This window comes from Ostrea edulis, chromosome 6, assembly GCF_947568905.1.
Source record: "Ostrea edulis chromosome 6, xbOstEdul1.1, whole genome shotgun sequence".
In the NCBI taxonomy this organism is placed as follows: Eukaryota; Metazoa; Mollusca; class Bivalvia; order Ostreida; family Ostreidae; genus Ostrea; species Ostrea edulis.
In genome coordinates this window covers 60,747,701-60,772,366 of record NC_079169.1, presented here as the reverse complement: position 1 = coordinate 60,772,366, position 24,666 = coordinate 60,747,701, and the positions used below count along the sequence as shown (strand labels likewise).

Below are 24,666 nucleotides of genomic sequence, written 5' to 3'. Positions count from 1 at the left end.
GGGCATTTTTTCGTTACATTCTTCTATACTAATGGAAGAAGTGAAGATAGCGAACAGTGATCAATCTCACAAATCTTATAAGAATACAAAATTAAGAGTAGGGAAACAGCAGAGATGGATCGGGTGACTGTAGCTCGACCACACCCACCATAAGCCCTATAATGATCTTGATCAGGCAAATGGAGTAATTCATAGTCAAAATAATTATGAAACGAACGACCTACACTGTAACAATAGGTACAGGCATGACACACGTCAAACAGCATTCAACGTAATGATAAGTTGTACATGTATTTGCAAATACGATAATATTTTAAGGATTATAAAACTTGCCGACTTTAAATAAGACTTTTCAAACCCCTGTAAGATGAGAGACAGAAACCCAATATGAAGGTAATAATTAGATATGAGAAGTTAACGATGGAGAAGCTGAAGTCATCCCGTTTGTCATAAAGTTGTGTTGCTAGTTTATCGTTAATGTCCGGAACATTTTTTTAAAAAATCAGTTTTTACACCCCATAAAACATCTTCCCAGTAACCCTATAAAACATCTTCCCCAATAACCCCATAAAGCATATTCCTAGTAACCCTACACTTTATAAAACTTGGTTTAAATTCAATCCATATATTAAAGGTTGAATAAAATATCTTTGAAAGTGCTGAATTACGATCACCATCCTTAAATGTAGGTGACTTCGTACGATTCAGTAAGTAAATATAATTCGATCTTTTTCCATCTAAGTGTCAAGAAGATGAATGGAACTAAACTCGAAGTCGCGATGTTAATTGATTCACGGAATAGAAATAAATATCAATTCAGGATTTAGCGAATAAATGTTTTTATAAAGATAAACGAGGGTGCCGAACATATTCGTAATAATGTATGCAGAGGCATTACAGGATGCATAACATAGAGATTTTATTTGCACAAATCAATCGGCGGAAAATTTGTTTAATAAGTCATGATGAGTTAAATGTCAAAATAGTGTGTCAATTAATCAATGTGGATGGACGTGCAGTAAAAATGGTAAACAAGCGTAAATAGAAGAAATTAATGTTCTAGCCCGGTCTGCCTGATAGATTATCAATTTCCAGGCTGTTTCGGTGTGGCACTTGAAACTGAGACTAGTTACACTGAAATTAAAAAGCTGTAAAACAGCACATGTAGACGATGACTGGCGTACTCGTTTTCGTTTTTCGCTGATACGTGATATTTTCAGAATATCTCACATTTTGTTCATCTCAAAATGAGAGGAGATGGCAGTGTTATACGTTATGCTATCATATAACTGAGAAATTTGTATGAAATTAAAACATCTGATTAAGGTATTTTGTATAATCTAGTTGTAATATAGAACTATATACCTACATTCCAATCAGTGTTTGATACATTTATAGCCAATGCATGCATTGCTGACGTAGAAAACATTTTTATTGTTCCATAGATCTGCAATTAAATTAGGGCAAGCATTCATTGATTGATAATATTGCACAGCATTGAATGCCAGTTGATATTTGACAATTATTTTCAGGATTTGACAATCATGGAGGGATTCAGGACATCCGTTTATTCCGTGCTTCTATTCGTCGTAGCCACATCGTCAATTGAGATTAAAACACAACATTTTCGAGAAAAACAGTATGTATACTTGCTCTAAATTCAATTACGCACGTGCAGTCAAAATTTAATTTGCACAAAAATTATACAAGTACATAAAACCTTGAATACTTGGTTGAGAGAACAGGTGAAATTATTTGTCTTCGTTGCAAATCACTGATGTTTAGAGGAAGTGAATCTGTGGGTACACATGTAAGTTCATATATGCACACGTACATGTATATCAAAGAAAACTAGTGAGAAATCAGTGATTTCATTTGCAAGTATAAATATTTTCCACCTGTATATATCTTCTATATTAATTGAAAGGTGATTGGAGGGCATACATCTATATATTAATTTATGTATTAATGCAAGATATAAATATTTCTAGCTTTTTATACGTCCGTCTTTTGATGGGCCTTATGGTATAGTTTTCTTCCCCATTCGTCTGTTTGCTTATCTTGAACACTGATAGACCTAGGACCATCAAATTCGGTATGTTGATGTATCTTGGAGGGAAGTGTATCGCGACCCAAAAGTAGTTCATTATAGCATCAGTTTGGAATTGTATGGCTACATATTCAAGACGTGTCTGAATCATGTTGACCACTGTGAGGCCTTTGTCAGTTGCTGTATTTTGGGGGGACGTGTGTCGCGAGCCAAATAAAAGTTTACCTACATGTACCAACCTATTTATCACTTATATGGACATGCATTAGACCACCTTTGTCCTCGACTGACAGACAGATAGTCACCCGATTCAAAACTTTATCAAGTGTTCTAGAAATAATATATATTTGAACATTGCGGATTTTTTTTATTATTATTTCCTTGGACATCAGTTTAAATTGTACATCTTCTATTGATCTGATATTGAACAACAGAAATCTCAGGGGTCAATATTCGGCTATATCAATCTTTCCCAACTTAGTAAACACGCAGTAACTTTGCATGCATGCAAGTTTACTCTCTTAAAAAACCCATAAGTAACGTGGCCCTATTGTCCATAAATCCGTCCATCTAAACCATTTAATAGTACTGCAGTGATAGTTTATTTTCGAAAACACTTATAAAAAGTATCGCCAACTATTCCGAATTTTTTTCATTCTTCTTAAATCGAAATATTTGTTAATTATCTCCTTACTAAATCGACTTCAGAATTATTATGTAAAATTATGAGTTATGTCACAATGAAAATACAAACTGTCAATGCATTTTTAAGTGGAAATAAATCTTAGGATCTGTGCACTTCGTTTGCGGAGGCTAATCACCAGAAACGGTAATATTGTATACTACATCGTAAGATGGGATGTAATGTATTCACTTTAGATATAAATTCATTTTTCAGTTATCCTGATGATTATTACATGTATATTTTTTCAAGATTTATTGAATTTAAATCTATTTCACAGAATAATTCTGATCTATCAAGTCCATACTGTATGTCTTACTTTGTAGTTTGATTACAATGTATTATTGTAATATCATGAAAGTTGCTTTTCATGTCACAGTTGTTTTAACATGAAATATATTTGAAAAGAATATATTTGCTTCAATTTTTATTTTTCCCAAATTCATTAAATTGTCGATTATTTCCCCCCATAAGTGTTTCTGAATATAGACTGAAATATCAACCTCATCTAAAACGTCTTTGCGATCGTTACTAAATTCGAAATGGCTGACTTCAGCAATTGGATGAAAGGTGAAGAAAACGAACAGTGATCAATTTCATAACTCCTATAAGCAATAATGCCATGTGGCAATGCCAGCAGAAGTTTCGAGTTGTGCTTCCTGTGTAAATTCAGAGGAGATACTAAGTAATCCAAAACGCCAGCGGAAAAACAAAACCAAAGAGTCCCACAGGCCATATCGGTAACCTGAATATTAGTTAAAAGTATCACTAACGCCAAGAACTATGAAATCTAGAAAACGTTTCTTTTCTCCATATATATGTATCTAAACTAAATTCTAATATTCAGCAACAGCATGATAAAAGATGTGTTCTTAAAACTTAAATGTCCCCAAAAGTGTCTATACTTGCTTATTACTGATGAAAGGCATTACATAATATATCTAACTTAAACAAGATACGTTAGTTTGGACCTGTCCTAGAGTAAAAAATTAACAATTTTGGTACATCCTTTTCTGCTTATCCTAGATATGCATTTAGTTATTATACCGTATCAACAAACAAAGAAAACTTTCAAATGATAAAGACAATAAGCACTATAATATTTTTGGTTCCAACCTGGAACCAAAACACTTACCCCCTGCCCCTGGTATTATGATTGATTGATTGGATATTGTTTAACGTACCTCTCGAGAATATTTCACTCATATGGAGACGTCACCATTGTGGGTGAAGGACTGCAAAACTTAGGCCTATGCTACGCGCTTACGGCCTTTAAGCAGGGAGGGATCTTTTTCGTGCCACACCTGCTGTGACACGGGGCCTCGGTTTTAGCGAAGGACAGCCCCAGCCTGGTATTATGAAATTTACAATTTTGGTAAAGGACTACCTATTTACCTACTCCTTCGAAATATCCATTTAGTTTTAATCTATTATCAATAGCATTAAAGATGTTGTTTTAAATGTTTTACACATAAATACTATGTATACCAAGTCCGATTGATTGAATATTGTTTAACGTCCCTCTCGAGAATATTTCACTCATATGGAAGGGCTGCAAAATTTCGGCCTATGCTCGGCGCTTATGGCCTTTGAGTAGGGAGGGATCTTTATTGTGCCACACCTGCTGTGACGGGGCCTCGGTTTTTGCGGTCTCATCCAAAGGACCGCCCCATTTGGTCGCCTTCTACAAGCAAGGGGTACTGAGAACCTATTCTAACCTGGATCCCCACGGGATTACTAAGTCCGAACCTCTATCAAGGGTACATGTATCATGAAATTTACAATTTTGGTAATGGCTTTCCTACTCTACATGTACATTACTATGTACTTAGTTTTTCTTAAAGATATGCGGTTGTAGAGATCGGAAGACGATTTTTGAAAATTGGTCAATTTTTGGCAGTTTCTGTCCCGCTCCTAATGCCCTGGGAGTGTAGGAGTCCTGAAATGTACAATTTATATCATCCTTGTCCCAAATATAATTTATTCCAAATTTGTCTACAACTATTCTATGAAATATATGATGCTGTATTATTTTACACAGCAAACAATATGCTACCCCAACAAAGGTAACTGAAATAATAACTCAGCTGAAGATACCTGGATCATTTGAACATTTAGCGTATTCTGCGTATCATTTTATAAATCGAGATAGACTACTGAGAAATACGTTAATGTTACAGGGGTTTCAACAGTCTCGTTTGCAGTCAGCATTTCGCAAATTCTCCGATTGTTATAGTCATCTAAATTGTAAATATAAGCTATCACTGGGTCGAATACTGACGTGTTTCAATCTATGGATTATTATATCTATCTTATCAAGATATTGGGCTCACAGCGGGTATAACCGGTTAACAGGGGATGCTTACTCTTCCCGGGCATCTGATGCCACCTCTGGTATATCCCAGGGGTCTGTGTTTGGCTTTCTTTTAATCTTTATAGGATTTGTGAGATCCATCACTTCTCTTTATCGTCACTTGTTCATTCACTCTCAACAGTCAAATCCTATGAACATGTATGAAATATATCATCTAGATATGGGAATGAGTTACCATCTGGCATTTTCAGTTTTACACTACAATATAATTTCAATACGTAACGTGTAAGGAAAGATGGGCGGTACCGGTAGTGTTATAAAGTAGCCAACCACGGGTCTTTAACTATAAAGAGGGTGTTGCACTGAAGCGGGAATTTTCCCTAATCGGAGCTCCGTGCCAGCACTTGTGATGTAGAACTGACCTCCATTCATATTTATACTTATTGTGTATTTGCCATTTGAATACCTGAAGGATTCCCCAGTACTAGAGGCAAGCCTAATACATTTTATGTGTCAATACATTATAGATAATTCTTGAAATCGTGAAAATTAAATTGTCTTCTTTTTTCTGAGTATCAGTTGAGCTACGCCTCGGTTGACAATGGTTTTCTCGGGGTAAAATTTTCAATGTTACCCTCAACTACATGCAATATTTATATACTACTACAGTCCAAAAGCTCTTATGCTCGTATGTATTACAACCAACAATTGGGAACTGTACATGACTCTGACCACAAAACAAAATATGGGAAGTTTAATACGCATTAATAAAGTTCAACATTATTCGAAGTACATGTACCTGTAAAAATTGATTCAACATAGCAATTTGCTACTGGAATATATATAAACTCAAACTGTTTAACGATTATTTACCTTGTTTGGCCTTGAAGTTTTTCTTCCAAAGCTTTGCAAAGTTCGCAGCGGTTTATCGTAAAAGGCACCATGCCTTTGTCAACAACTTTCATTTAGAAAAACATACAAGTTCTCGTTAGCAGCCTTGACTATTAAAACACAGGTATTACATGCTGTAATCGGCGTGTTGAGAGTTCTATTCACAAACTAAAGAGTGTCCAGGTTGGAAGCTAAAACAGAGATTTGACATGAAACATTTATAAAAACTAGAAGCGTGTTTCAATTAAGGAAAAAATATAGATGGAAAACGTAATATGAACAACAAAAAATGTGTTCGTGAGGGAGTCGAACCCGGTCGTTTTAAAAATAGAAAACATCTTTATAAGAATCGACGACCTTATCCTCTGAACCACGCAGTAGATCATAAGGAAAATTAACGTACAGGTGATGTTGAAAATAATACTTATTACATGATTTAAACTCGAAATATTTTGGTTAATATTGTCAATACACGTCTTTTAAACTTATTTTCAAAAATTATTGAATCAAGACATACGTTCCAATTGGTTTTATCATATATCTTAATAACTTGTATTTTTCGATCTCTCATGCAACACCTTTAGGAAAATTAACATGAGACGTGCAACGCCTTCTTTCAAAATATTTAAAACATGTTCACGTAACCTGTACGCATTTATGATCAGATACATCATCTACATTAACGTAGTGTTGTTTAACGACTAGTATACAAGTAATTGCTGTTTTTGTTTTTCAGTTTGATCAGATACATCATCTACATTAACGTAGTGTTGTTTAACGACTAGTATACAAGTAATTGCTGTTTTTGTTTTTCAGTTTGATCAGATACATCATCTACATTAACGTAGTGTTGTTTAACGACTAGTATACAAGTAATTGCTGTTTTTGTTTTTCAGTTTGGTTAACCAACTAGACAAAGTCCGCCATCAGCTACGGGAGTTATCAACATCAGTAGCAAAACTCAGGACCTCCACACAAAGGCGAGAATTAGCTCATAAGTAAAACGAAAGCCTAGCAGCAACTGTTTAAAAACTGGGTTCACCAATAGTCTTATTTAGTCCTAATTCTGATCTTGATTTAAACTACATAATTAACAGAAGTTTTTGTATACAAAACCAATTTCAATTTTAGTAGCGAATGCACAATGTCACAAAAACTTGCATTCTCCTCTATTTTCTTTCCCTTGTTACATGTTTGGTTTAAGACGTACGGACGCATTCCACACATCAAACGATTCCATATGAGTGAAAAATTCTTGAGTGTGACGTTAAACAATATACAATCAATCATCCATGCATTAAACATGAAGTTGAGGTATTTAATGCGCATTCGAAATATTTCAAGTTGTCAGTGGGAGTTTGTTGTTTTACAACTATCAATGCAAAACTTGTTTTAGGTATAGACTATATAAATAAATCCATCATTCGTTCTATCAACTTTTCAAATTTAATTCTCCTAGTTGGTAATCAATGTATAGAGAATTCGATAAGCGCCAAATGTAACACTTCAATTCATCATTCGTTCAATCATATCTTGTGGGAGTTATGAGATTGACCACTGTTCGTTATCTTCACCTTGCATCAATGTAAATTCAACATTTGTAAGCTGCAATGCCATTCGACAAACTTCGGCAGATTCCGGTTCCTTATATTTAGCTTCGGATGTATGACGGTAAGTGATATGTAGCTACGCCTAACAGTCTATTGAATCTCCCGGAAAAACTTTCACTTTCAGAAAGTAGTGATCAAAATATGTTGCTGTTGTTTTAAAATGAATTTATCGTGCTTTCCTTAGAAAACTGTCCTCTATTTCGAGGGGGAAAAACACAAATCAAAACATAATACTCAAAGAGAAATAGGGCGTTATAAAAAAAATAATGTTAAAATGGACTGCATTTCACGAGAGCTGTCATCTTCGCTAGCCAAGGGTGACACTCCATGGGGTTTCTCTTTAATTATTTTCCTTTTCTTTGAAAAGAGAAACACCGTGGAGCGTCACCCTTGGTTAGCGAAGATGGGGAGCTGGCAGTATTTCCAGTTGATCAGTGATGTTAAACATGTTGTTATACGTCACTGTATACGCATTAGGCGGAAAACATATATCGAGGTTAGATGGAATCGACCGAGGTGATCAGAGTGGTTGTAATGCCTCATGCATGGTGTACATTATTAGAAATGCACTATAACCTTTCGGAACTCCTCTAGGCTTAGTAATAGCTGCATTTTCCAATCTCAATGATCCCAAGCCAGGGCGAGATTAAAAAAACCCATTAAACATTGGTACCGAGTCACTATGTTTACCAGTATTGAATTAGTTTAACGTTTGACAGTTTTGGTTGTTCATACCGTTGACGCATGTAGTTTTTATCAGAGATGAAATAGTCTTAGTCAGAACTCTATAATGTTTAAATTCTATTCATAAACATGCAGTGTATATTCTAAATCTCACACAGTAAAATTGGGACTGATAACAAACCGAGAAAAGGTGGTACTCCTCATCGTGCGACGTACCGTTTACCTAGTTTCGAAGCAGTTCAAAAAATCAAATCTGTACAAAATACGGGGGAGGAGGTATTTATATAATCGTGCAAATTGAATATCTGCATTCTAAATAATTATAAAGGACTTCTGAACCCTGTTCGTAACACTTAGTACTTTCTATCAACTGCATGCATACCCGCGATTTCAGTCGAACTACGAGAATGTGGTAAATTGAGTACTCCCGACTGATCAGACTTCACTCACCGACTACAAAAAATACTCGCATGATTAACAGATCTGATTTATATTTTCATTGATATGTTCCTTTTGCGATTAATGAGTATGAAATATACAATTGATGAAGTGATTTTTTTTTTACATAATCAGCGACCGAGTTGCGTCAACTGCCTCTACTTAGATGTCCGGCTTTTACAGCCTTTCCATCGGGACACGATCCCGATGAATATAAAACGTAAAATACAAAAAATTAATTTCTCTAACATTTGTACATCAAGCGTTACGAAATTTGAACTTGGTCTGTGTTTAACACTCTGAAACTACACTGCAAGTTTCAAAGAATCCTTGCAGAAGTCTGGAAACCCAATAAGACAGACTGACAGACAGGGACAGACGGACAAACAGAGAAGAAACATATAGTCCCCTTTGGTTTTACAAACACATTGGGGACTAATGATGACAATATTCGAAATCATATTCAATAATTCAGACATGCAGATCATTTTTCAAGAAGGAGACAGTTTAGAGAGAAGTTGATTGATGCATTCTGGCAAATCTAATTAGTACTTTTGCTAAACAAAGTCCTAAATCGAATGCACAACCCCCTAAACATTTGAAAGTTTAATGCAATTACAAATGTATGTGTCCCTTATTAGAATACAATTTAATTCGCAATTTGGAGTACATGTATATAAATAATGTAGATCAACTCATTAAAATATCAATCACACTTTAAAATGAAATTATATAAAAAAAATGTTATTTCTTCAAACCTTCACCTTTCATGGGTATTTTTAATCTTTGAGTCACTATTTCTATGCCACGTTCATATAGTAACCTTCGCTCGTAGTAGAATATCTGCCGGAAGATCTGTCATGTAGTAAACGTATATATAGTGATATGGGGACGTGTTTTTACTAGTCAATAGTATTTATCTTGCATAGTAGATATTTCAGCCTAACCGTAGATGGTTCGAATTTTACACACTATCAGCAATATTAAAGGGAAAGGCAACCCTAACCACATATTTGCTTTTATGAATAAAGTATTACTTACTGATATTGTAATTGACAGTCTTTAACAACAAAAATCCTTGATTAACTTTTAAATCAATATTAATCTATCATGTATTTTAAATTATCCGCCGCTAAGAGAGTGGCCATTGCAGTTTATGACGTCACATCGTCTATTCCGGTTTATTTCATCAGCAGCACTGTAAACATGACAAGTCACGAACAGTTAAGTTTGGAGCCGTATAGAATTGAGCCCGTTCTTTCGCAGGAAGAAATTGAGAAAAGAAGACGTCCGGTCGAGTCGTAGACAAGGCAGACGGTAAACGTTCTTCATACAAATGCCTTGAACCTCGATGGATCCACAGTTTACGTAGTCTTTTCTTTTCAAATGACTCGGATGAGTTGGGAATTTCGAAAAGAAAAAAAAAACTTTATTCACATCTCCCCTTCGCATTAGTGTAATTAACTGCTTGCCTTCCTGGCATTCGTAAAATCTACCACATGCACAACTTTGCTGATCTCGCAGGTGCTTGGGTTCAGGACCCCCCCCCCCTTCCGAATAAGCTACATGAGTTGTTTTAATTAATTTTTTTTTGGTTGAAAATATTTCTAATGCATGTCAACGTCTTGCATACCCATAACGTCCAAAATACATGTAATTCAAAATAAGCCCTTTTAAAAAAAAATACCCTCACTGGTTATTATAAGTTCTGTTATAATAACCAGTGAGGGTATTTCTTTCAAAGGGTTTATTTTGAATATTTTGGACTTTATGGGTATGCAAGACGTTGATGACATGCATTAGAAATATTTTCAAGAAAAAAATAATTAAATCAACTCGTGTAGCTTATTCGGAAGGGGGGGGGGTCCTGAACCCAAGCACCTGCGAGATGTGGATGATCTTAGAATCTCTTCAAAACCGGAACAGACGGTGTGACGTCAAAATTATTGATTTTTGTGGTCTTGAATACAAAAGAGTTACACATCATGGCAGCCTCTATAGATCGCGGGAATTTCAATTTTTAACGTTTTCAAATTAGTACTGAAGCTTATCTAGGCCATATATCAACATAATTGTATGACAAATCTTTTATCATATGATTAATCCCATCATGTTTTATGTAAAAATATTTTGGTTTGCCTTTCCCTTTAATATAAATGTAATGGGTAGGGTGGGGGTATCAGATGTTCGGGACCCGCTATGTAAAGAATGCAAATTGTCTACCTGTTATATGACTCGCATAAGTTACAATACAATTTTCCCCTTGTTTAATTAAAATAATAAATTACATGTAATACTTCAAGCCCAGCATATGATAAATGGTATGGAATAGTTAAAAATTGATACCGCAAATGCATATTCCCGAAATCATTTGTGCTATCAGGATTAAGGGGGGATTTACACTATAACAAAATATCCAGGGAGGGGTGGTGGTTTTATGTATAGGGGAATAGTTGTGCCTCTTAATCCTGGATCCACTCATATGTATAGCACAAAAAACCAACAATACTCGACATCCCAAGTGTCCGGTCTAATAGTAGATACGAGGTCAAATAAATAAGGATGTAAAAAGCACTAAAATGACCAACGACAGTAATATGATGTCGAAATTAATCACAAAGATGATGTTGGATTTGGATGTACCCGCAGGACAGGCCCTCTAAAAATTTAATTTAAGGTAAATCGTGGTCTTTTGTTTAGGAAAATGTAAACGATAAAAGAAGCAATAATTTCCTCCACTCTCGGAAAAATAAATGACAAAATCGTTTGATTTATTGAATTACTTTTATTGGGAGAACTGACACCCCCCCCCCCCCTTAACATTTTGCATCCTTTGATAAATTTCACCTTATTCAAAATGACAGAAAATAGTAAAAATGACTACATACAATGTAGGAGACAAGGTGGCCCCCAGACCCACTGCCTCATAAATGTTCACCCCCTAATGGAATTCCTGGATCCGCCCCTGGCTCCTGCAGTATATGAATGGAAAATACTCAAGCGTATAAGGCTAGTTGAGTTCCGAAAGGTTATAATACATTTCTGACACATCACATGCCCCCTGTCGTCATAATGATGTATTACAGCTCACAAATGTTGAATTTACAATGAACGAATGGTGAATTGACATGTTACATGCGGTACTTTTCGAATTCTGTAAACATTTATTACAAACAAGGAGGATTCAATTTCAAACGTTATTAGAACAAGATGGATTTACCTAAACCTCAAAACAAATTTAGCATTTATACTTATCAAAGAACAAATCTTTAAAGTTTCGAATATGCATTGCTGTTTATACATTAAAAGGATACTGCATTGCGAAACAACATTTACAGTCGTTCCAACCCAATGGATTGGCAATGCACTAATAGAACAAGTATTACAATTGTCAGGTTACATTTAACCTTTATATTCAACATCTCTACATTTACGATGAACGGATGGTGAACTGCGTAGTTACAATTTCACATTTACAGGGATAGAATTTGACCTCGTTGGCTTTCCATACTAATCGACCCACTGCACACTAATCAGAACTTTGTTTTAGAGGTCCAGAATAATTGACACTTAAAATATGTGCATCAATATGTCACCCATTATGTAGTACATGCATTTTCATTATAGGATAAGATAAGGGCAAATACTTTAAAGTCATTTCATTCTACTTTCTAAGAGCAGATAACCCTAAGCACAAAGAATTATATAAGAAATAAAATTCCGTCCTTCTTCTAGAACATACATACAATTAAGTAAAATTGCTAGCGTGTGTAAAATAAAAAAGAATAAAATGCTTCGTTCTATTGTCTAAGTAAAGCACAATTAATTCTTGATTACATCATAACGAAAACGTACATTTAATGGATTGATTTTAAATTGTTTAACGTCCAAGTTGAGAAAGTTTCACTCATATGGAGACGTCACCACTTTCGGTGAAGGGCTGCAAAATTTAGGCCTATGCTCGGTGCTTACGGCCTTTGAGCAGGGAGAGATCTTTATTGTGCCACACCTGCTGTGACACGGGACCTCGGTTTTTGTGGTCTTATCCGAAGGACCGCCCCATTTAGTCGCCTCTTACGACAAGCAAGTGGTACTGAGGACCTATTCTAACCCGGATCCTCACGGCACTACATTTAATGGAACATTCAGTGTACATTGTTTATAATACAAAGGTTCCCTAAAAGAGGCACTATACATGTACACAGGCTGTACAGCACTCTCTGACGAAAAATAAGGACTAATTTAATAGATAAAATTAAGAAAATTAGGGCCTTTTTTAAGGATTTCCCCATCATCTCAACAAAATCGCGTGGGTGTTCGTTTGCTAATTTTTCTACCTGTACTGTACAGCGACCCTAAAATTCCTTTTAAAATGTTGAATTCAAGGGGAAATCCTTAAGAAAAAAAGAAAAAAAAGGTCCCATTTTTCATGTCAATTCCTGTTTTTCTTATTTTGAAAATGCATTCAAACTAAATTTGACCTGTGGATCCATGTGTAAAGCTGTTTATTGGTTGTGACTTTGTGACTATTAAGGTTATAGCTAGTAATAGCTGGAAGACACTTTTCCTGCACAGAGTGTTTCTGTGAGTTTCTTTATTGTTAAAATTTGCATTTAAATGCCTAAAACTGCCCTAATCTAGTTATGAAATTCATGATTTTAGCCCTAAACGTTATTGTTACAACAACACATACATGGCTTAACATGCAGTTTAACATTCAAGACATGTGCAAAATATTTATTTCTATGGAGTGGGGGTATATAGTTACTGTATTCATAACCCAGTTCAACAATGGTAGTTCTACGTGCGATAGAAGCAGAGAACATTGACACATTTTTTTTGTTTAACTTTCTGACCGCCAAAACACTGTGTTCTCTGCTTCTATCGCACGTAGAACTACCATTTTAGTATAGATTTCTTTCCAAGCAAATTCTGCAAATGTTGATATAAGTTATGTGATAATTTGTTATTGATAAAGGTGTTAATCGTTTGAACGTTCCTTTGTGTTGATTTTTGTCGACATTTTCCGCGTGTAATTGATCATGTTAAAGTCACGTGATTTGCTACCATCGAATGTTTGAGGTTTAACGCCGTTTTGGCTATATTTCAGCCATTCTACGGCGGTTCTTGCATGTAAACCATTCGTAAAATGGTTTGTTTTAAAATTTGTAATCTAATGAAATTAATACAAATTTTATTTAAACTATATCATTTGAGTTAAGTACAAAATACCTTTTAATCATTAATTAAAAAGTCTCAAAAACAATTAGTTGGACCGATGATAAATGGTTATGTCAACTACATTAATTTAAAGTATACGAAGATATAAAAGCTAAAGTATTCGTCATTCATTTCAGGGAAGCCTGTGCTTTTGGTATCAATTCAGATGTCTGCACGGAAAATTACATAGAGAAAATGGCAGCTCACGAAGACAATTTACAGGGACTCAAGACTGGGAATCCTGGGAAAAGACGCCAAACACGAAGTGCTGGCAGCCCCCTGAATTTGTAAATTTTTATAATTTATTAACATTGATGTGTAATGCTGGGCCTTTTAAAACGCTTATAACATGTTCTGAATATTATAGATTATTTTACTGCTTATCCCACCTGGAAATCCGCGGAATATGTTTACTTTAAAAATACATGTATCAACTTCCAAGTCGCCAGTTCTTCCTTTCCTGTTTTGTCTCTTGTTTTCTTTTAATAACGCTACTTGAACTTCGACTTACAAAAATGTACAGTATCTATCTATACCGATAATAGAAAGGTTTTGCAGAATAACATGTCACCTTTCATGTGAATTACTTCTGTACTCCTGGGCATTAAAAAATGAAGGTAAAGTTAAAGAATGCACTGAACGTGAGAACTTATATGAAGAAGTGAAGATAACGGACATTGATCAATCTCATAAATCCTGTAGAGATTACAACATTGAGAGTAAAGCAAACAAACTTTTGAAAATTATTGTCCCTGGCTCATGTGCTTAAGCGTAATCGCAATGGAAAAAATGCATTAAATGTTCAAGCATTTCTCCCATCCTTAATATCTAGAAACAAACTAGGTGCAGACAGACGTAAGGGCAAGGATTATGCATATTCGGTGAGAATTCTGTCATTCAAATGTGTATAAATCTATAATTTTGATTATCACGCAGAAAAACTACGTGTTTTTAAAAGATTAATGAACACAGAGGGGAAACTACTCATGTCTTGCGGGATCAGAAATCGGGATCCCTAGAAAGAATTCATATTGTGGATATGCATTTAAATATTTTCATTTCCGATACGTTTGCCTTTCATATATTTCCAAATTCTAGTATAGAACTTTCCTTCAGAATGTGTAGTGCAATTGTGAACAATGGGCTTATGAATCTTGATGAACGTCAATTTTAACGTCTGGAAATTCCGATAGAGACAAAAGATACAATGTAAAATCAAATTGAAATATGATTTTGAAAATAAATGGGTCAAATGCTGTCTGACGTGTTTCATACCAATTGTTAGACCGTTTCTTGGCACATTGATTTTGACTACGGATAACTCCATTAACCTGATCAAGATACAGGGCTCACGGCGGATGTGACCGGTTGACTAGGGATGCTTACTCCTCCTAGACACACATGATTGCACCTCTGATGTATCCAGGGTCCGTGTTTTCCCAACTTTCTATCTTGTATTGATTATAAGAATTATGAGATTGATCACTGTTCGTTATCTTCACCTTTCACGAGGGTATGAACTGCGACATTTCACGCCGCCGGCATACTTCATGAAGCATAGTATGAAGGACATGTATGCCCATGGAGTTTTTTGCCAAAATTGTAAAATTCATGTCGCATTGGATAGGGACTCCAGTCTCCCCGTTGAGTTGAAAATGTATTATATCTACACAAATTATGTTCCAGAACTCGTACCCGATACTTCGCACAAAGGTTATCAATGTGTCATCAAGCTGAACCAAGTCCAATGTCACTAGTCTATTTAAATACAGGTCTTTTAAACTTGTTTTCAAATCCTTTTCTGAATACTACATGTACATGATAATAAACACTGTAGGGACCACATTTTGTCATCTTATCAATACTGGTCTTTATACTTAATGATTTTGAATGTTAGCAATATTACAAATGCTACTTAATTGATCAATTCTACATGTAGTAATGGTACCGGATGTAGGTAATTTATCAGCATTGTTCATTTTACTGTGAAAGCTAACTTTACCATTGTTTTGTTGAATTCCATATTTGGAAAAAAATTTGCGTGTATCAAACAAAATTTATTTTCAGTTTTAATATTTGCATTCAATGAATCTTTTCTCATATTTCTTTTGAATTTGACATTGCTTTCATCATCCAATAAATACATTATGTTGCAAACTAGTTCCATCCGGTTTTCTAATGCCAAGTGTCCGCAAAATCATCAACAAACATGGAGTGTCATCAAGGTCAAAGGGTGCATAGGCTGTTCCATTTAACGTAACAAATTGGTCTACATGCTATGCCTCGGTTGAGAATAGTTAATTTTCAATGTTACCTTCAACTACATGCAATATTTGTTTTATTATAATGAATGCTATATAAACAACAAAGCAGAAAGACTTATTTCTGTTGACATTTGATCAATCACTGTCACGCGATTTTTCGTTTATCGATGCGGGTATTCGCGTTCATTACAAACGCTCAAACGACGTCGTCTAACAATTTACGACGAACCGTACGCGCATAAATTCAACGCATGTGATAATTTTTTAAAATATCACCCGTTTTCAAGTACTATTACCCGTTGCTAGATACTATCACCCTGGACCGCGTGCTTTCTGTTCTCAGGGGGTAACAATATGTTTTTTCAAATGCTTCTCGACCAATCAGAATGAAGTATTTTACATGATTGATTGGGGTTATACGCCGTTTTGGCAATATTTCAGCCATTTTACGGCGATTAACTAATTCAATTATGTTTGGTTGTGAGTGTTTGAGTTTCCCTGACGGCCCCCAGTGAGCCTACTCGTTTTCGAACATCAGGGAAACAATCTTTTGCGTGCCAAGGGGGTTGTGATCCTTGACATGGGACACCCTTTAACGTCCCATCTGACGGACATAAAGTTAAAAATACATGTATATAAACAGGTAATATTTTACATGAAAGTATAATAAATAAAAATATAAATATAAACAATAAAATGTCTTGCTTTGTTATTTCATTGGGTGTTGAAGGTAGCAATTATTGCAGAAAAAAATTTCGTGGGTTATGCATTTTTTTCTGCAATGCTAGCTACCTTCATCACCCAATAAAACAACAAAGAAAACATTTTATTGTTTAAATACAAGAGTTGTCATAATTTTGCTCTCTGACAATGTTAGTAATGCTGATGTCGATTGTTTGTGTTTGAAATATTCAACAGGGGGTGCTTACTTCTCGTAGGCGCCTGGTCCCACATCTGTCGTCCGGGACCACGTGTTTATCCTACCTTGTTTGTTTTCTTCATGGGATTTATAAATTTGATCACTAATCGTTATATTCATTTATGTGGCTGTTTACGTCCATGACCCTTTTGTTTATAATACTGAAGACTTGCTTTGAACATTATTATTTAATTTTTTCTTTTACTAGATTCGTAGAAGATTTGCTAAGAAAAAATGAAGCCTTACAGTCTATTGAGCAGATATTAAATAATGTGTCCAAAACAGTACATCAAGAAAAGTAAGTGGATTATAACTTTTTAGAGCTATTCTACTGTATTGCATACTGGTACATGTAAACATCATCGGCAATTTTGAAGTGAATATGACGAAACTTACGCTATCTGAGCGGCTCGGTGAATATTGTACTTCGAGGGTAGCTAAGTCATCACATAGACCGAGAAAATGCCAATAATTGTTTTATTCTGATTGAATATTATTAATTCAAAACATTGAAACTGGTCACTAGACTTTACGAATTGATATCTGCTCGGTCATCTTTGCGTACAACTAAAGTACAAGACCTAGAGGAAAGACACACGCGAATTTTCATTGGACTGTCAAAAAACAACAACACCAAATCTGTTTCAATCATATAATAAAATATTTCTCTTCTCTATCATTTAAGATCTCGTTTTCTGTTTATCGGACATTGTTTTCTAACGTGTTTGTGTTTATCAACATTGTCGTGTATCGTGTTTATCAGGTTTTAAAAAAATATATTGGAGGATCGCTTATCGTGTAACTCCAGATATTATTGGGCTTTTACTTTAAATTTAACTAAAAAAATTACGATATTTCCCGAAAACTATTCGTTTTGTTAAAAACGTTTAGCTCACCTCCTGAGCTGAAAGCTCAAGTAAACTATTCTGATCACCGGTTGTCTGTTCGTCTGTAAACTCCACATTTTCATCTTCTCCAGAACCACTGGGCCAATTTCAGTCAAACTTGGTGCACATCATCCATGGGTGAAGGGGATTCACGTTTGTTCAAATGGATTTACGTTTGTTCAAATGATGGACCATTCACCCTTCAAAGGGAAGGTAATCATAAAAATTCAACAAGAGGCCCATGGGCCTAGAATCGCTCTTCTGATACATTGTAGAACAGGCAAAAATTCTCACTCACCAAGATTCACCAATTAACAAAGTTTCATGATGTTAAGTCAAATAGTATCTGAAAATTTAAATGTAACTGTCCAAAAGTAGGTCACGGTGACCTACTTTAAGTCAACACACTGAAGACTCAAGATGCATCAACTGACAAGTCAAATAGTATTCAAATATAGCCGTCAAATTCCAAAAGAAGGCCACAGTGACCTACTTTTTGGTCGACACACTCCAAAGACTCAAGATGCTTCCACTGACAAACTTTGATAATTGAAGTCAAATAGTATCTGAAATATTCAGATATAAACGTCAAATTCCAAAAGTAAGTCACAGTGACCTAATTTTTGGTTGACACACTTAATATGACTGAAGACCCATCAACTGACAAAGTTTGATGATTGTAAGTCAAATAGTATCTGAAATATTCAAATATTGCCGTCAAAATCCAAAAATAGGTCACGGTGACCTACGTTTTAGTCAATACACTCCGAACACTCAACATGCATCAACTGACAAAGTTTGATAATTATAAGTCAAATAGTATCTGAAATATTAAAATATAGCCGTCAAATTCCAAAAGTAGGTCACGGTGACCTACTTTTTAGTCAACAAACTATGAAGATTCAAGATGCATCAACTGACAAAGTTTGATGATCCTAGCTTTCATAGTGTCCAAAATATGCATCTAAAATTGAAAATGTGAAATTTGAATGTATGCAAAATTCAAAAAGTAGGTCACTGACCTACTTTTTAAAAAAATTAAATATGTTTCGAGGCCTCTAAACGCATCAACTTACAAGGTTTGATGATTCAAAACCTCTCGATATCTGAAATAACAACCTAAAATGTATTCATAAATGATTAGCCATAAAATTCAGATAATAGGTCATGGTGACATACTTTTTACATGTTACAGTTTAAGGTCTCATGATCCATCAACTGACAACTTTTGATGTTCATAGGCTCAAAAGTGTCCAAGATATACATTAAAATCCATTTAATAATAATTACCTGCGAAATTCAAAAAAGTAGGTCACCATGACCTACTTTTGAGACAACATGATATTAGGTCCTAAGATGCATCAACTGACAAAATTTGATGATCCTAGTCCTTATACTAAGCAAAATATCAAAGTTTTAACAAAACAAAATTTAAGGTCAACTTTGAAGTGACCTTGAGACCACACCCTTTGCCCCATGATGATGCCTTGAACAATTTTTTTAATCTACAACCTATCCTCATCCTTATGCATAAATTTGGTGATAATTTGCCCAGTGGTTCTTGAGAAGAAGATTTTTTAGCAACCACTACTTTTGTTTGCATTTTCCTAATTATCTCCCCTTGTGAAAGGGTCACAACCCTAGTTTTAGTACAAATAAGAGCCCTTGGGCCTAGGATACCGCACGCCAGACATATGATTAGCACTTTGAGCCTTCGGCTCAGAAGAGCTCAAATTAGGGCGGGGTCATTTATTGATTGATTGTATCTTGCTTAACCGCTCGCTCGAGAATTTTTCACTCATATGGAGACGGGCTTCATATTTAGGCCTATGCTCGGCGCTTACGGCCATTGAGCAGTGAGGGTTCTTTAGCGTGTCACACCTACTGCGACACGGGTCATCCGTTTATAAGGTCATCTCCGAGGACCCGTGACATTCACACCTGATGCCAACATTCTCTCACCAGAGGGCGCGTTACGCAAGCTTCACATACACCTCTGTCAACGCTTGGAATCACGTGACAATATAATCATATGATATAAACAATCATTCTCGGTTTCCTTTCGCTTTAAAAGTTCAGGCAACAGGTGATACATCAGGCTCTTTTCATAGCAAAATGACATTTTAAAAAGTGCATATTTACCATTTAGCTGTTTGTCTCTTATTTTACAAGTTTTATCGTATTTTTACAGCCTTTTTTACTTTTGATTCCATTCTCCACCACGTGTATATCCTACATTCATACGCATATTACGAAGTAGTTCCAAATTTATGATCAGAAAACGGCGATTTTAAACAATTTACAGTAGGCATCAATTTGATTGCACCAAAACATATCATAATATGACTAAATATTTAGTCCAAAACATAAATGTTGGATCAAAGAAACTTTTACAAGATTTCTGTAAAAAGCCGTTGACAGAGGTGTAGTGCGAGGAGCGCACGGAACTCTGGGTAGATAATGCTGATGCCGAGCGTTTGGCGATGGAACTGTCACTACCTGTTTTAACGACTTAGGTCTGTCGCAGCCGGGATTCTAACCGCCGCCGTGGCCGAGAGGTTAGAGTGTTCGCCCCGCATGCGGAAGGCCGGGGTTCGTCTATATATACGGCAATTGAGCAGTGAGGGTTCTTTAGTGTGCCACACCTACTGCGACATGGGTCATCCGTTTTAAGGTCATCTCCGAGGACCCATGACATTCACACCTGATGCCAAGCATTTCATTTAGTCGCCTCTTACGACAATCAAGGGGGTATCGAGAACCTATACTATCGTACGTGTACTGTGTTATATCGTTGATCATGTCAAGGATAACGATGTGGGTGCCGTAGTACTTAAAGATTAGGGGATGTCATAAACAAATGGTCTTTCTCACATTTGTAAAAATCTAGTAGAAAACACATTTTCAAAACAAGATATGTTTGTGAAACACAAATGCCCCCGATAATGGCCAATTCCAAATATTGCCAAGGTCACAAGGAAAATATCTTGCTACCAGTAGAAAGATTTTGTCACAAGAAATGCTAATGTACAATATGAAAGTTATAACCAATGTAAAAAAATAAATTAATTAAAGATAGGTCAAATGCCAAGTTTAAAACGTTTAGTACCCAGGGAAAGGTCTTGTTGCAAGGAATACTCATGTGAAATATCAAAGCTCTAGCACTTAATCTTAGATCTTGGTGGCATAAAAATATAGAGCAAAATATAATTAATATATTATATGACTGGCGTCGTGAAAAAAGGGCTCTTATCTTTTGACGTCACAATTCACAGAAAACGACGTCAAAGTTTGTGAACTTGAAACGTCAAAATCGCGGCAACATAAAAAAAAAATTTGTTGGTTGGTTGTATTTGCTTACATTCTGGATGCATTAATTATATAAATAATCACATGGCAGTTCCAACATAGACTCTGTATATGTCCGAGAAGAATTCTAGTTAGATATTACGTGCCATTAATTGTACTGAACGGGTACAAATAATACATATGTAGCGCAGTCTAGTAAATACGTACGGGTTTCCAAATAAAAATGTTATACACCACGCTTTGTTAATATGCTGAGTCGTACCGATATTTGTTAATTATCGTAGTACATATTGTTCCTAGTTTTGATGCACCTTTAATTTTAGATTAAATATATACATGTATTTATATCCATACAGTATTTGATTTATCTCACATTTACAGATCTATGTACAGTCCTGTATACTTGTACCGTACATACACGTAAAAACTAATCGAAGGAATCGATCTATTTTCCAAACATACTGATATGTTATATGGAGCTGTAAAATTAGATTTCTGATAATCCACCATTTTAATTCAAATTGAGACAAACATTTCAGGTCAAATAATGATAATACAGTTACTAATTATTTAGTGGAAGTTTTATGTCTAGGGCCCAAAAGGTGTACTATTGTATGTACTTTAGATGATTAAACACAACTTAATATCGCCATTTAAAGTAGTAAATAGTATCTATATATATTACATTTAACCATAACGAATATCAAATACTTTGATTTCAGCTTATAATAAGAAAAATTAAGATAAAGTGCTTACGAGTCACGTAGTACAAAGTAAGGGGGGGGGGGGGGTACGAAGAAGTTGGCTAATATTATCGACAAGCCAAAAAAACCCACCTCAGATAGATGTGTTATTTTGTCCAAAGGTAACAATCACGGGGGGAAAGGGGAAGTCACTAAATAGATCTTGTTTAATGTAAAAATAAATATGCATGTAAAAATAGCGGAAAATGAACGTTCTGAAAACAAGGGGGACAACCTATCAATGCATAAGGACCATAGGGCTCTTGCATATTGTACTTGTAAGAGTACTAGCATTATGTATAAGATTATTTCGTTGTGCATGATACTTGTATGAAGCATGTGAAGAATGAACTTCCAAGTCACATGGCAACAATGGACTCGCCCTTTCGTTCCCGCACGTGATTTTCCAATACAGTGAATACGGATTGCCACTCCCTGCAGTACCCATGTCAAATATACAGCCCAAATCTCATGCACTTCTTCACAAGATACAATTCTGTCTGTGAAGGGAGCAATGGTAGATCTGTCATAATTCATGTTATAAATGTCTAGAATTAAGTGTAGGCGACATTAAGTCAAAAGCCGAAAGGAAAATGCCCATTTTCATTGATTTTTAATTAATGTGTTGATTTGTTACAATTTGATGACGTACCTTCCCTTACATTTGATAACAGTTCACTGATAGTGCAAAACAAATTATACTTTATACTCATCTACATACATGTAGAAAGATTTTGTCACAAGAAATGCTAATGTACAATATGAAAGTTATAACCAATGTAAAAAAAAATTAATTAATTAAAAGTAGGTCAAAAGCTAAGTTTAAAACGTTTAGTACCCAGGGAAAGGTCTTGTTACAAGGAATACTCATGTGAAATATCAAAGTTCTAGCACTTAATCTTAGATCTTGGTGGCATAAAAATATAGAGCAAAATATAATTAATATATTATATAAATGTCTAGAATTAAGTGTAGGCGACATTAAGTCTAAAACCGAAAGGAAAATGCCCATTTTCATTGATTTTTAATCAATGTGTTGATTTGTTACAATTTGATGACGTACCTTCCCTTACATTTGATAACAGTTCACTGATAGTGCAAAACAAATTATACTTTATACTCATTTACATACATGTATTGTTCTACTGTTGGTGCATACCAGCATTATTTGTTGATAATAACGAATTACTAATTTTACAGGAAACGAAGCTGTACCTTGAATTTGGCTTACCATTGTCAAACGTCGGAATATGCAGGACTAACAGATCTTTACAACTATCTCAACAGTAATGCAAGTCCTGGAAAGAGGAGATAACCAAGCCGTGTTCTTGTCATATTACACATTAAACATTCTGCAAATGTACTATCTTTTTCTTACTAGGTATTTTGATTTTCACCAAGATTTCATTGGGTAATAAAATATACTGTATGATATCTATAAAATTTTGCTGATCCTATTTATCCTACGAAATAAAAGTTCACATATATTTTGTATGGTATGGTGTTTCAGTATGATTTCTCGGTATGGTGTCTTGGTAGAGTATCTTGGTATGGTGTCTCAGTATGGCGTCTCGGTAAGGTGATGGTGTGTCGGTATGGCGTGTCGGTATGGTGATGGTGTGTCGGTATGGTGTCTCTCGGTATGGCGTGTCGGTACGGTGATGGTGTCTCGGTAGAGTATCTTGGTATGGCGTCTCGGTAAGGTGATGGTGTCTCGGTATGGTGATGGTATGTCGGTATGGTGTCCCTCGGTATGGCGTGTTGGTACGGTGATGGTGTCTCGGTATGGCGTGTCGGTATGGTGATGGTGTCTCGGTAAGGTGATGGTGTCTCGGTATGACATGTCGGTATGGTGTCTCTCGGTATGATGTTGTGTCAGTATGGTGTCTTGGTATGGTGATGGTGTTTCGGTATGGTGACTTAGTATGGTGTCTCGGTATGCAACGGTTTGTGAAAATTTGAAATTCTTTTCGCTAGAGAGAACTGGAAAAAAAATTCCGTTCCGTTTGCTACAGTTGCATGACTTGCATAAGATTATGCACATTTACATACGCATTCAGATAATCGTTGTACTGATTCTGTCTTTTAATTTTAGAGTCGGTGGTAAAAGAGAAGAATATTTTTGGTTGCAAAATTGTGATTTACTATTTCAGTGACAGAAAAAAAAGTTTATAAACTTTTTAAAATTAATATTTGTGTTAGTAAACCTATCCAGAGACTCTGAATGAAGCAAATTACATTATTGTATTCAATTTTTATATAATGCAGGATATATTCACCTGATCCCACCTCTGGTGTTTCCAGGGGTCCGTGTTTGCCCAACTATCTATTTTGTGTTGCTTGTAGGAGTTATGAAATTGATCACTGTTCGTTGTCTTCTCCTTTCATTCAACAGAACCAAAATCTTTAATTTAATAAACTTCAATTTGATTTAAAGTTACATACAAAACTATCTTCACCTTGCATACAAAACTATCGTAATAGCACATTTTTATCACAATTTAAAATTTGCAGATTGAGAGCTGTTACAATTTTAAACAACAAAGTATTTTATAGTTGTCATTCTTAGGGATATGGCAATCGCCAAAATTGTGGGCCACATTAATGACACACTTTTAGCCATTCGATCACTTTCCTACAATGCTGGCGATCATA

General features: G+C 35.3%; 1 protein-coding gene across 3 annotated transcripts in view; it reads left to right on the top strand.

The window, feature by feature from the left end:
- Positions 1-23,503, top strand: part of LOC125648270 (uncharacterized) — a 31,993-nt gene extending 8,490 nt beyond the window's left edge. The window contains exons 1-6 of one of the 3 annotated variants that reach the window (XM_056140310.1): positions 1,099-1,326; positions 1,533-1,639; positions 6,834-6,917; positions 14,027-14,176; positions 17,281-17,370; positions 23,212-23,503. In XM_056140310.1, the coding sequence (XP_055996285.1) occupies positions 1,303-1,326; positions 1,533-1,639; positions 6,834-6,917; positions 14,027-14,176; positions 17,281-17,370; positions 23,212-23,326 (570 nt within the window). In that variant the 5' untranslated portion in view covers positions 1,099-1,302 and the 3' untranslated portion in view covers positions 23,327-23,503. Of the gene's footprint in view, positions 1-1,098; positions 1,327-1,532; positions 1,640-6,833; positions 6,918-14,026; positions 14,177-17,280; positions 17,371-23,211 lie in introns of those variants that run through there. The other 2 variants (XM_056140311.1, XM_048875247.2) reach the window with 2 other exon arrangements.
- Positions 23,504-24,666: the final 1,163 nt, after the last annotated feature.